Source organism: Culex pipiens, chromosome 1 (assembly GCF_016801865.2).
Source record: "Culex pipiens pallens isolate TS chromosome 1, TS_CPP_V2, whole genome shotgun sequence".
In the NCBI taxonomy this organism is placed as follows: domain Eukaryota; kingdom Metazoa; phylum Arthropoda; class Insecta; order Diptera; family Culicidae; genus Culex; species Culex pipiens.
The window spans coordinates 4,673,140-4,692,012 of NC_068937.1; the positions used below are offsets into that span (position 1 = coordinate 4,673,140).

The 18,873-nt window shown below is 34.7% G+C and overlaps 1 protein-coding gene across 1 annotated transcript in view; it reads left to right on the forward strand.

Annotated features, from left to right (window-relative positions):
* Positions 1 to 10,725, forward strand: part of LOC120432281 (octopamine receptor Oamb) — a 97,728-nt gene extending 87,003 nt beyond the window's left edge. Inside the window, exon 4 of the mRNA XM_039597467.2 lies at positions 9,613 to 10,725. Within this exon, the coding sequence (XP_039453401.1) occupies positions 9,613 to 10,583 (971 nt within the window). The 3' untranslated portion in view covers positions 10,584 to 10,725. The remainder of the gene's footprint in view (positions 1 to 9,612) is intronic.
* The last annotated feature ends 8,148 nt before the right edge of the window (positions 10,726 to 18,873 follow it).

The window sequence follows — 18,873 nt, forward strand, 5'->3', positions numbered from 1 at the left end:
TTGGTTTGAGATGTCCGTTCTCTAATAAGATCCAGGCTCTCTAGTTGTTACGCTACAAAATTATTTTTTAAAGATTTGTATGGAAATTTTGTTACGAGGGGGGAGGGGTTCCAAAAATCCAAATGTTGCGTTACGGGATAAAAGAACGCTCTTTCATGCGGGTTAGACAGTTGCTTGAAGCTGTAAGCATAAATTTCGAGCAATGCTCGTGTTTTTACACCTCGATGTGAAAAGAGATTTTGATTTTCTATCGATTCAGATCTGTTTGTCTGTGGCAATGAACGTTGAAATTCCCAAGAATTTCGTTATCGGACAAAGTGACGTAACCCGAACATGGGTAAATAACAAGGGAAATGCGTAATAATACCACAGACAAACAGACGTGCAACTCTTTTTCAAACCATCGCCAACTAAAACCGTCATTTCAAATTCAAATCAGTCAAAAATCGGATGCCGTAGTACCGCAACAAGACACGAACGTCGTCGGTGGCGCCACCGTATCCCTTGGCCCTTTGACGTTTCAGTGCATCACCGTGTGTGTGTGCAATGTTTTCTTTATAGCCAACACGTGGGGAGAAAATTCAATGTTGCATTGTTAATTTGATTTGGTTAACTGCGGTAGATTTTCTTGAAATAATTCGATATGGTAGAAGTGTGACTTTCGATCGATGACATCTTGACCAACGATCTGTTGTTTGGTAAAGAGACTTGGAGGAGGAGACAAAGACACGACACTGGAGTTCAAGGCAGTCCAGAGTAGATTAACTGAACATTTTGAAAACAGGACATGTAAAAGAATAAATCAGTTTAACACAATTTAATTGATGGACTTCCACTCCCCTTCACCTCTAGCAGCTGCATTGGTTTTTTCGTCCGACCGACATCAGTTAAACATGCTCATAAATCCGCCAGTATAAATGCTATTTCCTAGGTTGTTCCCCTTGAAGACCTTGAATCTGAAGCAACCCATTCGCCTTGGCACCGTGGCTATTTTTTTTCACTGTAACATGAACTAATGATATTGCCACTCCGCTAAAACAAAATCGGAACCTCCAACCCTTTTACATGCCCACACCCGGCACAGCCAGTTGGATTAGCTTGGAAGATAACAATCACGCAACCTGCGATCAGTTTTATTCAATCTTACGCGACTTGCCCATCACACCGGTTCTCATCTTATTTCCTAAACAAAACTGCAGGTCACGGGGCAGCACATGCTGCGGAATACTAGGTGGAATGTTATTATGATGGGAGTTTAGCAAGATTATTCAACTTTCCAGCCCATCTTTTGCGAATTTTCTGGGCATAGAATGAGAAAACAAAATCGACAGCAAACATAAACAAACACCTGTCAGTTTTCATTCGTACACGCTTAGAGGGAAAAATGGGTACACGCTTAATTTGGTTTATCGAAATGATGATGTTTTCGCAACAGGACTGCAGATAGCGCTAGTGTGCAGCCCAATTTCGAACTTTCTTTGGTAAACGATGGATTTTTTGATAAAATCAATGATGATTCACGTCTGTTTGTCTGTGATAATACCTTTCTCTGGTATCAATATCAAATTTGGGTATTCCTGGACCCTTTAAAATTTGTCTTAAGGATTATGCAAGAGCAAAATGTGGTATCGTACCAATTTAAGGTATTGTTTTGATATTGCGAAATTGCAGAATTTGTCAATGGTCGAACACCACATTTTGGTATTCTTGTCGTATTACAGTATTTTATCAAATTCCTCTGAAACTATGGGAAAATTTTGACCAATTTTTACAAAATAATTAATTTTGCGCTAAAATGATGTCACAAAGCGAATGCTTTCATTGAAAACCGGAAATTTCAAACTTGGTTTTAAACATTTTTGTTATACCCTCTAAAGAAATTACATGGTATTTTGGGTCGTAATTGCTTGAGATGTTTTTTTCTGGGAACGGCACGGCGGCTGTTTGGAAAAAAAATTGAGTCATATAAATGTTTAAATAATCATTTTTCACTGCAAAAATTGTGTTCACTTTGCAGAAAATGAATGGTTCGTTTTTTTTTTGTCATAGATTTAACCAAAGTTAATCGAACAGTTATGGTACTTTAAAATTGTTACGTCGGATATGTTGTAATCTACTTTTTTTACAGTGTACAAAAAGTTAATCTCTACACAATATGACAACATTTCTACTTGTGCATGTTCAGCAGTAACCCGTTTTAGCTTGTTTAATTATTTACCTTTAAAAACTTACAACTTACAGTCAGATTAAGTGACTTTCAATAATTGGGTCCTAAAATGAAGCTTAGATTGCTGAAATTATTGTTTACAGCGATAAAGCTTATTTTTCTGAGTACAATGACCCTTTGTACGACCACAAAGTGTTTAAAATTGATTTTTAAATCAATTTTGAAAAATTAACCTCGCGGTCCTTTTTGACAGAAATGCTCCTACTTGACAGAAATGCTAATCTTGTCTTGTCGAAAAAAAAAAATTGCATTCAAATGAAAAAAGTGATCAGAAATGGTTTTTCACACCTAAACTCCCAAGCTCCAGAAAAAGGGGGAGTTTCCATACAAATTCCCCCTTTTTCTTGAGCTTGGGAGTTTAGGTGTAAATCGTGTTTTTTTACCGTTGTACATAAAAATTGACATATGGGCTATGGGCTTTAGTACCCAATTGAGCAATTTTACATGTATGTAACCCCAAAAACACAACCCTATGAGAAAACCCTAGTCGGCTCGAATCTCAGTCAATTTCTTACTAGGAAGATGGCCCTAATTCAAGCCCTAAAAATTAATAAAAACATGCATAAAAATGTTTATTTACATCCATTTATTGTACGATCAGTTCCCAACTGGACTCGATCGAAATAGGCGGCGGGATAGCTGTAGATTTGTTGACAAACAAACGGAGCACGCTGTCGCATGATGGCGGCATCGAGCTGTCAAATCGCAACATGGAGTTAAACTTTCAGTGCAGTTGCTGTGAAGCTTACCAAGGCTTTTCAAAAAGTTTAACTCCATGTTGCACGCACACACTCTCACTTTTAATTTCTCGATTGCGCCAGAATTAGGGGTGATCATGAGGTTTTAAATAAAGCTTTTTTTTAAAAAAATATATTTTTCCGGCTGGATAAAAAAAAATTACGAACATGTTCAAACAATTATTCGTGATGTCGGAGAAGTGATTTAAAGTAACAATTTTAATCCATAATTTTTTCTATAAATTGAACTTTTTCACACTGATTGGGAAACCCTAGGTCTATCCACGAACGTTTTCAATGACCGTGAGAAGATGCCAGAAAATCCAGCTACCAGCTAAATCCACAATATTCTCTTAAAAAAATGAAAGTTAAAAATAAATAGGAAGCTGTTTTTTATCTGGTGACATCTAGTAATTATTTAAAGTGCAAAAATGGATTAAAATAACCTTTTTATTGCATATTTCCAGAGTTTTTTTTTTTTTTGAAGAGGTCCTATAACCTATTGTCTTTCATATGTTTATGGGACCTAATAAAAAAAAAGTCGAGATTTCTACTGTGAAATTCACTCAGGATCACGAATTTGACAAAATTATCGCCAGAAAATGGTGCAAGAGCAAAACTTTACACCAATAAAAATCACTAACAGAAAATGTGTCTATTTTATATATTTCAAACTGACTGATTCTAAACAACTTGTACAAGGAATTTTGTAAAAATAAAGAATTGGACGGTCATTGCCTTACTGGACTCGATCAATATAAAAAAAAATAAAATAAATTAAAGCAAAATAAACTTATCATAATAATTCTTTGTTTATTTTTGCTATTAATATTTATTCTAAAGTATTTATTGAAGAAAACGCTATTAATTAACGTAAAAAAGCTTGATTAAGACCTCCTCATGCGCCAAAAAATATTGATAAAATAAAAGCAACTAAAAAAGTATAATTAATATTATAAGAAATTAGAGAATTAGAGAAGAATTTTTGTGTCAAGTTATAAAAATGAGTCCATAAGGCTTTCTAGGTCCAGTAAAAGTGTATATTTAACCCAAAAATGAGAAACTCCTCGTCACAGTGTCCTGATGAAAACAATGAACGAGCTCGAGCTGTCACAGTCCCGCGAAATATGTTGGCTGACATATCGGGCGGTCAGTCAAAAAAACCAGCTAGAAGTCGCCTGACAGAAAACTTTAGCTAGAAAGAGATAGCAAATCTGAAGCAAACAAACCCGCAGCTGCCATGAAAACATCGTTTGAATATGTTGGTAAATTTCTGACTAGAAAGCCTTATTATTGACTGAGTAAATTTGAAAAAAAAAGATCTTTCAAAATATTTTGTACCTTCACATCATACGGGAGGAGGCAAAAAGTAGATTTTTTTACAGCCAGGGAATTCCCAACCAAGTCAATCGCGTGTGAGCGATAAGCTAAAGTTGTTCGTGGATTGCCCTGGACCGTTTGCTTTTCAAAGAACGTGTTCGAACTGCGGTTGCATGTTCAAGTATTTATGGTAAATTGTCAAAAACGTCAGCTAACAATGACAGCTACTTCTAGAAACAAGTGCTGTATTTCATGAAGGACTTGGAATATCATGAGGTTGAATGTTACTGTTTTCATAGAAAATTTAATAATTTAAAATGTTGCTCCAACGAACAAAAATCCGACTGAATTTTCCCAAAAAAGCTCAATTTTCACTTTCCTGATAATCCGATTTTCATGCAATTCTTTGACAGTTGGTAAATTCGCTGTTCTCAAATTGAATGACAGATGAAACCAAGTTTGCGTAACAATGTAACAATTTTCCATCGAGATTCCCGTTATGACATAACGGTGTCGTCACAAAGTGCAAAAAAATCAAATTGATGGTTTGAATTATTTTTTTCCAACGAATAAAAATCACTCACGTTAACTTTCAATTTCCACCTGCCCGTTCTCACGCGCTGAATGATCTCCGTTTGACATGAATAAAAGATGACATCCGGTGCTCCAAATTGATGACATTTCCCTCCCCCCAGAAACGTGGCCAATTTCTGCTTGCGAGCGATTTTTCGATAGTTTCAATATTTCTGCGGAAAATCCAAGAAAAAAATCGTAGCAACCCGCGCAACTGTCACAACCAGCGTGTGTTTACACCGTGCGTGACATGTACGAGAACCATGAATAAATCAACAACCTACTGCTGCGGTGTTGTTGTTGTTGCTGTTGCGACAAGCAGCATCCTCTGTAAACATTGTGCTGGCTTAACGGGGCAGGGCCTACTTTGGAAATATTAAACTTTTTTTTTTTCGCTCTTCGACCATCTTGGAAAAAGAAGTACTGTGCAAAGAAAGTGGAGGAAAAAAATCAATCTCCAAATCTGTACCACGAGCGGGCTCGTCCAGCCACCCCACCGCCAAGCCTACTTATTTATTCAGGACTCGATTACAAATTTGATGACTTTGGGCCACTTGCTTCTTATCTGTTTTCTTTTTTATCAGTCACTCCTTGAATGGTCCTCGAAATCGGCAAATTTCGGTTTGTTTTATTCAAAGGGATCATCTGGTCAATGTCAAGACGCAAAACTGGCAACATTTCTGTCAAATTGACTGTTTGCTGAGGTGTGCTGGGTGTCTGAAACGTCAAAATACAATTTTGTCAACATCAAAGGTACTTTACCTGATTTTGATGAAATCTGAGTTGTTTTCAATAAATTGTGTTGCCAATTTCTCAACCAAATAAATTTGTCAAAAAATGAACGATAGTCCCTTTCTGAATCAAACCTGCCAGCAATTTTGATTACACCAGCTCGATATGAATAAATCTGGGAGGAACCTCCCCAGCTTTTTTTCTTCTTTTTTGCTTTGTTTGTCCTTGTTGTTGCTGTTGTTGTTCTTGGCTAAAATATGAATCAATAAGTGAAAATTTGCTTACAAAACGCACGTCGCAACCATGGAGGGAGGGGGAAGCAAATTGAAAATGAATGGACCATTCGTTATCTTTTGCCCCCCCTCGAAGATAAACAATGCTGACAGAAGCGCGGAAAAAATATCACTGCAAGTTGCGTGGTAAAAGGTGGAACAATGAATTCTTTTGTGTTGGATTGTTTTTTGGTGAGATTGCTCTTAGGTATAGTACAGTCTAGACTCCATTATTCGAAATTTCGTTCAAGCGAAGGTTTGCATAGAATTTTTGAACTGTATTTTCTTCATTTTTTTATTTTTTATTTGATTTCTGCGATACCATCTTTCAGTAAAATTTGAGTAATTGATTGCCTGTTAGAATATAACAAATGCTTTTTCTCAATATTTTATAAATGCCATTTCTGATTTCAAAATACTTACGCAAAACCAAAAATAACAATTTAACAATTTAACAATTTAACAATTTATCAATTTAACAATTTAACAATCTAACAATTTAACAATTTAACAATTTAAAAATTTAACAATTTAACCATTTAACAATTTAACAATTTAACAATTTAACAATTTAACAATTTAACAATTTAACAATTTAACAATTTAACAATTTAACAATTTAACAATTTAACAATTTAACAATTTAACAATTTAACAATTTAACAATTTAACAATTTAACAATTTAACAATTTAACAATTTAACAATTTAACAATTTAACAATTTAACAATTTAACAATTTAACAATTTAACAATTTAACAATTTAACAATTTAACAATTTAACAATTTAACAATTTAACAATTTAACAATTTAACAATTTAACAATTTAACAATTTAACAATTTAACAATTTAACAATTTAACAATTTAACAATTTAACAATTTAACAATTTAACAATTTAACAATTTAACAATTTAACAATTTAACAATTTAACAATTTAACAATTTAACAATTTAACAATTTAACAATTTAACAATTTAACAATTTAACAATTTAACAATTTAACAATTTAACAATTTAACAATTTAACAATTTAACAATTTAACAATTTAACAATTTAACAATTTAACAATTTAACAATTTAACAATTTAACAATTTAACAATTTAACAATTTAACAATTTAACAATTTAACAATTTAACAATTTAACAATTTAACAATTTAACAATTTAACAATTTAACAATTTAACAATTTAACAATTTAACAATTTAACAATTTAACAATTTAACAATTTAACAATTTAACAATTTAACAATTTAACAATTTAACAATTTAACAATTTAACAATTTAACAATTTAACAATTTAACAATTTAACAATTTAACAATTTAACAATTTAACAATTTAACAATTTAACAATTTAACAATTTAACAATTTAACAATTTAACAATTTAACAATTTATCAATTTAACAATTTAACAATTTAACAATTTAACAATTTAACAATTTAACAATTTAACAATTTAACAATTTAACAATTTAACAATTTAACAATTTAACAATTTAACAATTTAACAATTTAACAATTTAACAATTTAACAATTTAACAATTTAACAATTTAACAATTTAACAATTTAACAATTTAACAATTTAACAATTTAACAATTTAACAATTTAACAATTCAACAGTTTAACAATTTAGACAATTTTCATATGAAAAGTGACAAGAATACAATGAGTTTTTTCGGTTTTTATTAGAGGTGGGCAAAAAGAGAGCAAGCCGCCCAATGAGCCGGTTCATTAAAGAGAGCGAACGAATCATGGCTCAAAAAAAAGAACCGTGGTTCTTTGTTAAACTCCGCTCTTTAAAAGAATCATTCCAAGATGGAATAATTTTTAAACTTGTTATAATTGAAATAAAGCCGTTCAAAAGAGCGGCTCTTTTTAATGAGCGAACGAAAATGAGCGGCTCCTACAAAAGAGCGGTTTTGCCCACCTCTAGGTTTTTATTGAAAATCTCAGCATTGAAATCGAATTTTGGGGATCTGTGAAGGTCAAAAGGTGCGACTAGTTGGCACGACAGCTACGATTTGTCTGTCAGGATAAGAATTCGGTCTAGTTTTCATCCAATTGGGTACTAAAGACCTATGTAAATTTTTATGTACAGCGGTTAAAAATACGACAAAAAACCATTTCTGATTCTCTTTTTTTTCATTTTAATGCCAAATAAAACAATTGACAAGACAACATTTTTTCGATGGATTAACTATGCTCCCCTTTTCTGTCAAGACGGGCCGTGAAGTAAATTTTTCAAAATTGAATTAAAAATCCATTTTAAATCCTTTGCGGTTGTTCAAATGGTCATTGTACTCGGAAAAATAAGCTTTATCGTTGTGAGCAATGATATCACAAATTTAAGCTTGATTTTAGGACCCAATTTGTGGATTTTCACTATTTTACACAAGTGTTTCAAGAAATCAAACTCTGGAGTTTTTTTGAAAAGGTCCAATAAACCAAATTTCCAGTTTTTGCTTTTTGGGTGAAACCGCCTTGAGTCAGGGGTATCAAAAAACACCCAAAAAGCAAAAACTGAAAAATTGGTTTATTGGACCTTTTTAAAAAAAAAAACTCCAGAACTGTTCCAAGGAAATGCATAGCTGGAAAAATAATAAGGCTTTCTAGGCCCAGTGAAAACAATATAATTTAACCCAAAAATTACGAACTTCTCGTCACAGTGTCCTGATGCAAACAATAGAGTTATCTACGTGCGCATGTATTGCGTGTACGTACACGAAAAAGATTGAGGTTAAATTTTGTCCGGCCAGCAAAATCAAATGGTGCGCTAGTGTGTGTACGCGAAACGTCATAAAGCTCTCATAGAGCTGTCACAGCCCTGCGAAGTATGTTGGCTGACATATCGGGCGGTCAGTCAAAAAAAAAACCAGCTATAAGTCGCCTGACAAACAAGTTTTGCTATAAAGTGATAGGAAACCTGATGCAAACAATCGTTCAGCTGTAATAAGGCTTTCTAGTCAGAAATTTACCAATACATTCAAAGTATGTTTACATTACAGCTGGACGATTGTTTGCATCAGGTTTCCTATCTCTTTCTAGCAAAAGTTTTTTTGTCAGGCGACTTCTAGCTGGTTTTTTCTACTGACCGCCCGATATGTCAGCCAACATACTTCGCAGGGCTGTGACAGCTCGAGCTCGATCATTGTTTGCATCAGGACACTGTGACGAGAAGTTCATCATTTTTGAGTTAAATTATATTTTTTTCACTGGGCCTAGGAAGCCTTATGTAAACATACTTTGATTGAATGTATTGGTAAATTTCTGACTAGAAAGCCTTATTAAAGTCTATAGAGGTTTCTACGTGCGCATGTATTGCGTGTTCGTACACAAAAAAGATTGAGGTTAAATTTTGTCCGGCCAGCAAAATCAGATGGTGCGCTAGTGTGCGTACGCGAAACGTCATAAAGCTCTATTGTTTGTGTTCACATTTCTGGAGCAACATTTGAAATGGGCGAATAAGCATTTTGACAGTTGGAACTATTTTGCAATTTCTGAGACTACACAGATTACTTTAGCTGGCCTTTCCAGCTCCCTTTCAACACAGCTGTCAAAATGCTTGCGCGACCTTTTAAAATGTTGCTCCAAAATTTTGTGTTGATTCGACTGAGGGTGTGGCAGTGTTGCCAAACGCGTTTCTTTTTCAGAAACCTCCATTTTAAAATCCAAATCTAACATTTTTCCCTTTTTCGTTTCCCCTCTTCCCCCTGCTCTCTCATTTCTTCCCCTCGCAGGCATGGGCACCCGCTTCGACGACAACCGGCTCACGCTGCGCATTCACCGGGGCCGCGGTTCCACTGCCAGCGCCCACGGCCCCAACCCGGTTCCGGCGTCCGTAACGGCGGCGGCCGCCGCCTCCTCCTCTCACCTGCACGAGTCCCCGCACAGCAACGGAAGCACGCACAGCACCACCACCAGCATCGGAAGTGCCTCGCCGGAGCGGCTGTCCCGGTACTCGACCCGCTGCAAGAACCACGAGAAGATCAAGATTTCCGTGTCGTACCCGTCGACGGAGAACTTGGCGACTGGGGGTGGTGGGAGTGGGGTCGGGGAGGGGAGCAAGCTGCTGTACGCGGTCCACTACTCGTCGAACGGGGGGAAGGAGCACACGGCGTCGCAGATCTTCCGGAGGTCGTCGAAGGACAAGCGAGGGGGGAAGGGGAAGCAGAGCGATCAGGGTCAGCAGAAGGAGTACTTGACGGTGGACGGGAGGGAGCGGAGTTTGCTTTCGCCGAGGTCGAGCAAACGGATGGGCAAGCGGAACATTAAGGCGCAGGTCAAACGGTTCCGGATGGAGACGAAGGCGGCCAAAACGCTCGCCATCATCGTGGGCCTGTTCATCCTGTGTTGGTTGCCCTTCTTCACGATGTACCTGGTCCGGCCGTTCTGCGAAGACTGCATCAACGAAACGCTCTTTTCGATCCTGTTTTGGCTCGGCTATTGCAACTCGGCGATCAACCCGATGATCTACGCGCTCTTCTCCAAGGACTTCCGGTTCGCGTTCAAGCGGCTCATCTGTCGGTTCTTCTGCTCGGCGGAACCGATCGCGCGACCCGCCAGCCGTCGCGGCTCCGACATGTCCCAGATTCGCGGACATCACGGAAGTCGCGCCCCGAGCATCTCCCCCTCCGCCGCGGCCCAGTCCCTCGGCGAGGACAGCGATCCGATGATGACGCTGGCCGGCGATCTGTCCGACAGCAGATGACGCCGCTCGTACGGGCCGAGCATCAGTTCCAACTCTAGTCCCGGCGCGGGCTGCCGGAAGAATAGCAGTATTAGTACGGGTACCGGAACCACTTCCGGTGGGGGTGGAGGAGGGGGACGCGTTCCGGTGTACGACATTTGCCATCCGCTGGTGATGGAGGGGCCAGGGTTTGGGGCGTACGGGAGTACCGGGGGGAAGCAGCAGGAGGACAACAGAGGGGGTGGTGGTGGTGGCCGGAAGGACAGCTTTGCCGACGGGGGGATTGGGGGGACGGGGTTGGTGGCGCGGACGAACATGTGATCGTTCTGGAGCAGGAGATTGCTGCATTTTTGTGATCGGTCGTGATGTGGTGGAAGGTTTCGTTGAAAGGTGAGATTCGATCAATTTACGGGACTAGGGATTTGGCAACACTTTAGTTCAACAATTTTGACATATCTGTACACTCTTATTTAAAACGACCAAATTGTATAAATTTCAAGCAAATCCAAACCAATGTATGATATTTTTTAATTGAAAAAAAAAAAATGTTCAAATTTTCATCATTGAAACGAAGTAAAATTTGGCATGCTTTTCACTTTATTTGATTTTTTAAATATAAAAATGTTTGCAAATTACCGTATTATTCGAAAATACTCACATTTTCAAAACATGCTATATGGGTATCAAACGAAGTCACCCCGTTTTACGGTACTCAAAAATCATTTTTTAGTTAGTGAAGTATTATTTCTAGTAAATTTTCTTTTGACTTCGCCTTAAATTTAAAAAAAAATATTTTAATACATTTGAGCATAAAATTGCTTTGGCTCTCCTTGAAATACAGTCCAGACTCGATTATCCGAAGGCCTTGGCAAAATTTTACTTCGGATAGACGAATCACGAAAAAAAAATCCGTTGTCTTAATTTTTTATTAATTTGATTTTTATGAAAGATTGAAAAAATGCATTTTTTCTATTTTAAAGATAATCAGCCATTTCAATTTGACTAAAATGGGGTCGTAGAACTTGAGTTTGATGTTTAACGTAAGAAATTAAAAAAAAAACACGAAGAATCGTGATTTGATTATTCGAAGTCCCATGCAAACCTTCGGATACTCGAACTTCGAATAATCGAGTCTGGACTGTAATCGAATCATGAACAAAAAAAAGTTCTATATTTCGAGTTCTGCGATCCCTTTTTCTTCGAATTTGAATAGTTGATTGCCTAGTAAATTATAAAGTACATTTTGTTCAATTCTTCGTCAGCGCCATTTTTGCCGCCATCTTGGTTTTGAAAATGCCTTATCACTCTAAAACAGTTTGGGGGTCATGCTGAAGCTCGATCATAAAAAAATAAGACAACCACAATTTTTGTTTTGTGATTCGATTATCCGAAGAATTGATTTTCCGGATATTCGAGTCTAGACTGTACAGTCATGCCTCGGTTTAGCACCGCATATGGGGGGTGGGGGACATTGGCTAAAATCCTATGGAAAAACATCCAAACTTTATTAAATTATAGTGTTTTAGAATCGGGATGATGTTAGCTATCCATTGCAATGATAATTACATGAAAATTTTCGTAAAAATACGTATTTTCCTTGTATTTTGAAAATGCAGTTTTTTATGCAAAACAAGCCCTCAAAATTATTGTTACTGCAATAAGGGTGTCAAATGATCGGGATTTTTCATACAATTCGATTTTTTTTAATATTCTGAAATTTTTCACAAAACCTCATATTTTTGGAAAAAATACTCAAAATTTCAGTTTTTTACAATCTGAGTATCTAATGATCGGGATTTTTTCATACATTTCAAAAGTAAAACCTGTATTTATAAAAAAAAGATCAAAATGTTCAGAAAACTACGTATTTTCGAAAAAAAAATACTTTAAAATTCAGTTTTTGAAATATTATTGTAAAATGATTGGGATTTTTTCATACATCTCGTTTCATCGAAAATACGTAGTTTTATGATTTTTTTTAGTATTTTCAAAGAAAAAAAAATGATTATTTTCGAACTGTATATGAAATCCCGATAATTTGATAACCAACCATCTTTCGAAATGTATGAAAAAATTCCGATCATTTTAAACTAACGAAAATATGTAGTTTTTTAATTTTGTTTTCACAAATATAGGTTTTACTTTTGAAATGTTTGAAAACATCCCGACCAATTGATACTCATATTGTGAAAAACTGAAATTGTGAGTATTTTTTCGAAAATACGTAGTTTTGTGAATGTTTTGAGAATATTAAAAAAATGTGTTATTGCTTTCGAAATGTAAAAGAAATCCCGATAATTTGATACCCATATTGTGAAAAACTGAAATTTTGAGTATTTTTCCGAAACACGTTGTTTTTTGAAAAATTTCAGAATTAAAAAAAATAGTTTCTACATTCTAAATGTATGAAAAAATCCCAACCATTTGATACCCATATTTGGGAAAACTGAAATTTTCAGTACCTTTTTTCAAAAATGACGTAGTTTTGTGAAAATTTTGAGTTTATTTTTAATTATTTTTTTGTTATCACTGATCATTTGACCCATATTGCAACTACAATAATTTTGAGTTTTTTTTTCAGGAAACATTGCATTTTCAAAATACAGGAAAAAACAATTTTGGGGAAATTTTCATGTAATTGTAACTGAATTGGATACCTGAAAATAGCCTGATTCCAAAATACTATAGAGCAATTCTCTCAGATTTCGGTCGGAAACTTTTTTGGTGCCTTCGGTATGCTCAAAGAAGCCATTTTGCATCATTAGTTTGTCCATATAATTTTCCATACAAATTTGGCAGCTGGCCATACAAAAATGATGCATGAAAATTCAAAAAATGTGTATCTATTGAAGGAATTTTTTGATCGATTTGGTGTCTTCGGCAAAGTTGTAGGTATGGATAAAAATGATGCACGGTAAAAAAAATGTTGGTGATTTTTAATTTAACTTTTTGTCACTAAAACTTGATTTGCAAAAAAAAAAACTATTTTTATTTTTTTTATTTTTGATATGTTTTAGAGGACATCAAATGCCAACTTTTCAGAAATTTCCAGGTTGTGCAAAAAATCTTTGAGCGAGTTATAAATTTTTGAATCAATACTGATTTTTTCAAAAAATCGAAAAAAAGGTCGCAAAAATTTTTCAACTTCATTTTTCGATGTAAAATCAAATTTGCTTTAGTGTACTTTAGCGAAATTTCGATAAAGTGCACCGTTTTCAAGTTAAATCCATTTTTAGGTGTCTTTTTTTGAAAATAGTCAATATTTTTGAAAAGCTGAGAAAATTCTCTATATTTTGCATTCTTGAATTTTGCCATGCAAAGGTTTAAAAACAGGAAAATTGATGTTTTCTAAGTCCCACCCAAACAACACACAATTTTCTAATGTCGATATCTCAGCAACTTTAGGTCCGATTTTCAATGTTAAAATATGAAACATTCGTGGAATTTCCCGATCTTTTCGAAAAAAATATTTTCAAAATTTTTAAACCAAGACTAACATTTCAAAAGGGCCAAACATTTAATATTACGCCTTTAAAAAAAAAAAACATATAAAACATATAAATAAAATTTACCTGCAACTTTGCCGAATACACCAAATCGATCAAAAAAGATACAGATTTTTGAATTTTCATACATCATTTTTGTATGGCCAGCTGCCAAATTTGTGTGGAAAATTATATGGACAAACTAATGATGCAAAATGGCTTCTTTGGGCATACCGAAGGCACCAAAAAAGTTTCAGTCGGATTAAAAAATACAAAAATTAAAATTTAAGAAAAAATACCGATTTCGTAGAGAATTGCTCTATAATTTAAAAAAGTTTGGATAATTTTTCATAGGATTATAGTCAATGTCTTCCATATAGTCCAAATCTCATAAGCTAAGTGCTTCAATTAAGCACTGGGCCGTGCTTAACCGAGGCATTTGAACGAATCAAAGGTGGGGCATGACTGTAATTTTTTTTATATTATTTTTTTATTTAATTAAGTTTGATGAAAAATTCTCTCCTACCTTGATTTAGGCAAAATAATTATCAATTCAACAAATTTAAGAATTTACTTTTATTCATCTTTACCTTCATTCTGAGAGGCATTCAACACGCTAATTCAAGCCTACTTTGATTCAAAAAAAGAAAAAAAAAACTCATTTATTCAATTTATTTGTTTCCACTTCAGAATAAAATCGATTCTCACCCCAAAATAGCTCCACCTTCAAAACAACGCACACCCAAGAAGCAAAACGGCAAACTTTCTCCCACTCCAAACCCAAAAGGCGCCAACAAAAAGAGAAACAAAACCCAGTCAATAACACCCCCAAAGAGCTCCACAAAACAAATGTCACAGCTCCCTTCCCATCTTGCTCTGTATAAATAAGGTCGCAAGGAACGAGAGTATTATTTATAACGTGTAATAAGGTTGGGTGAGAAAGCGAAGAAAGGAAAAAGGAAAAGAAAGGACGAAGGCAAAAATCAATACGGGTAATATTTTGTATGAAAACACACAAACACAAAGTTAGACACAACAAGAAGAGCAAATATTTCTCACACAAAAATATACTCACTAGTGGAGAAGATAAAAAGAGAAGGTTGGAAGAAGCAAAAAATACTCGTGTTTATAGCAAAATGTAAACTATTTAGGGCAAATAAAACAATATAAATATATTAAAAAATAGTTGACACAAGTGAAACCAACCAAGAAGAACACACATTTAGCAGAAACAACTAGATAACAAACATAAAAAAGGATATTTATTTTACACGTTAAACGGAGAAGACCGAACTTTTGAAAAGCGGGACAGCTGCAGAGAAGTGCATTCCGGAAGTGGAGCCCCGCACAAAAAGTTGGACCATTTTCCATGCCTCGAAAGGACCTTTGCACCGTCAAAGCGGCCTTTATTACTAGTTTATTTTTCTATATTTTTATTTTTTGCTACGAAAAGATTTTTTCCCCTCCCTCACCGAGTCATTGTGGTGAGTGGTGTTTGGTTTCCCGTTGATAACAATTCTAGACGCGATGGGGAAGAGGATAAAAAGCTCCCTCGCTAAAAAAGGGGGAAAGTTGTGCTCGAGACCTGATATCCTACTTAATGATGAAAATGGCGAAAGTTTTGACGGCGGAAATGATTGAGTCGTAAACTTCGTCCCCCACCACCGACAATGAAATAAACTGTTGATTTGTGGGGGAAATTTGGGGCGAAATAAGGTGTGAAATTATTGCTACTTTTTTCTGAGGAAGAAAAACTGGCAACACAGACGTGGTTTGACGTTTTACACAATCAGCTGATTTGAAATCAAATTTGAGTAAAAAAAACTTTTGAAGCTTTTTTTCAAACGGCAAAGCTGGCAACATTGCCTTCCACTTGACGTTTTACACGACAAACTGGTTATGGTCATTTCAAAATTTCAACTTGAGTACGCGTTTAAATGCGTTAATCTAGGAGCATTTCTCCACGAAACCGGTCGAATAACATACAAATTTATTTGGATAAAACTTTTTAGGGGGGCTTCCCAATAACAAAAAAAAAGCCATTTAGAATCATTGATTCGTCAAGTCTCCATACAATTTGGCGGGTTGGTCATACAAAAATGACGTGTAAAGTTTTGAAAATCTGTATCTTAGAAAGGAATTTTCTGATCGATTTGGTGCCTTCAACAAAGTTGTAGATGGTGTAATGGGTAGTTCAGAATAAAATTATACATTTTTTGATAAATATTCATTTTTTATTAGGTTTTTTTTATTCTTGATTTTTTTTGGGAGAGTTGCCAACTTTTTCGCCAAAGAGAAGTATGGACAAAAAAATTTTTTTTTTTTTCAATAAAACCGTTCAAAAAAATAAAATCAATTTTGGTGTACTTTTCGAGTTTGCATTATGAAATTAAAATTTAGAAATTACAAATTAAGTGTTTTTCAGTTCGACCAATTTTATTTCTCGATTTTTGATGTCTTAAAATAAATCTTGTAGATAACTTTCTCAGCTTGAAAAAGCTTTCATAAATGAAACTTATTTTTAGGAACCGAAAATGTGATAATTTGCCTAAAATTAACCTTCCGATTTTTCTTGACAAATAAAAATATGAAGTAATTTTTGATTGCCAAATTGATTTTTCTTCTCAAGTTGATTTTTATTCTTTTTTTTGTTATATTTTTTACATTTTTGAAGAAGCATGGATTTCTAAAATCATCATATCTCTGTGAAGAATTTTTTTTCTGTGAAAAATGTTATCAAAAAATGTTGTATTTAAGCTTTTACCGTTTTGTTAGGAATTGTTTTCATCACCTACAACTTTGCTCAAGACACCATATCAATCAGAAAGCTCCATCACGTAGGATAGATTTTCAAAAAAAAAAAAATATTATGGAGATTTGTTTGGAATAACCAATCACGAAAAATGGCTTCTTTGGTCTTAGAATAGCCCCCCCCCCCCCCACCCACTTAAAAGAAAGAATTTGAGCTAAACAAAAAAACTATTTGAGCAATTCCAGCTCAAATCAGGAATTTTTCTGGTACTTTTGTACACTCAAAATCAGAAGTACCCTTTATCTGTCATCCCAAAGAAAAAAAAACTCTTTTTGAGGGTTACTTCCATCCTTTTTCCAAGTTTACCGGTAGTAACCCTTTGCAAAAGGGTGACGACGGGTGAACTTGAAAAAAAGGGTGGAAGTAACCCTCAAAAAGGGTTTTTTTTCTTTGGGATGACAGATAAAGGGTAGATAAAACCCTTTTTGAAGGGTACTTCTGATTTTGAGTGTACCCGACCCTCTCCGATTTCAATGAATCTTTGTAGACATGTTATCCTAGGCCTATATAAGCCATTTTTGTGCATATGGAGCAAATAGTACTCGAGAATAACATTTGAGAAGGGCGTAGGGTATTTAAATATTTTTGTATTCTGTAATTTAAAAATAACTGTATCTCGAAGCCGTTGCATCGTATCAAAAAAAGGTCAAAGACAAACTTGTAGGAAATTGGACGGGCTTTCTGAAAAAAATACACTGAAACAAAAATACACGCCACATCTATGAGATTTTTTGATTTTTAAGTCTAAAACTTAAATTTGAAGGTGATGTCACGATTTTTTTTCGCTCAAAATTTTTGAGGAAACAGCCTAAAATGTTACTAAAAGACTGACGAAAAATGCAGGATGGTATGTCTCTCCTAAAAAAATACAAAAATCATTTACTAAAACTGTTTTTTTGAAAAGTGGTCTAAACGTCAAAATTTTTAAAAACCGGTAGTGGGAATCAATTTTCCAGATAATTTTACATAAAAGTCTCCGTATCGACCATTGTCCTATGTCCAATCCTTGGGAAGATACAGCGGTTTTAAAAATAAAAATGTTGAAAAACGGGATTTTTTGTGGTTTTTGGCATTTTCTATATGACAGACTTGGTTTTTCAGTCTCGTAAATATTTTTAACGGAAAGCTCGTCCAATTTCCCATAAGTTTACCTTTGACAGCATTTCAATTGGATGTAAGGGCTTACAGATATAAGCTTAATTACATTGCTTATTAATGAAAATAGAATATTTTTTTCAGTGTGGTAGAAACCAGGATAGTAAATTTGATTACGTAAATATAAAAACGATATAAATCAAAAAGCTGTCAAAGGCAAACTTATGGGAAATTGGACGAGCTTTCCGGTAAAAATATTTACGAGACTGAAAAAACCAAGTCTGTCATATAGAAAATGCCAAAAATCCCGTTTTTTCAAAAAAAAATATTTTTAAAACCGCTGTATCTTCCCAAGGATTGGACATAGGACAATGGTCAATATGAAGACTTTTATGTAAAATTATCTGGGGAATCGATTCCCACTACCGGTTTTAAAAAATTTTGACGTTTAGGCCACTTTTCAAAAAAAAAAACAGTTTTAGTTAATGATTTTTGTATTTTTTTTTAGGAGAGACATACCATCCTGCATTTTTCGTCAGTCTTTTGGTAACATCTTGGGGTATTTCCTCAAAAAATTTGAGCGAAAAAAAAATCGTGACATCTTGAAGGTTTAACTTTTAAACTTAAACATTGAAAAATGTCATAAAAGTGGCGTGTATTTTTATCAGAAAGCCCGTCCAATTTCCTACAAGTTTGTCTTTGACTACTTTTTGATACGATGCAACGGCTTCGAGATACAGTAATCTTTAAATTGCAAAATACTAAAATATTTAAATACCTCAAATGTTATTCTCGAGTACTATTGGCTCCATATACACAAAAATGACTTATATAGGCCTAGGATAACATGTCTACAAAGTTTCATTGAAATCGGAGAGGGTCGGGTACAAAAGTACCAGAAAAAATCCTGATTTGAGCT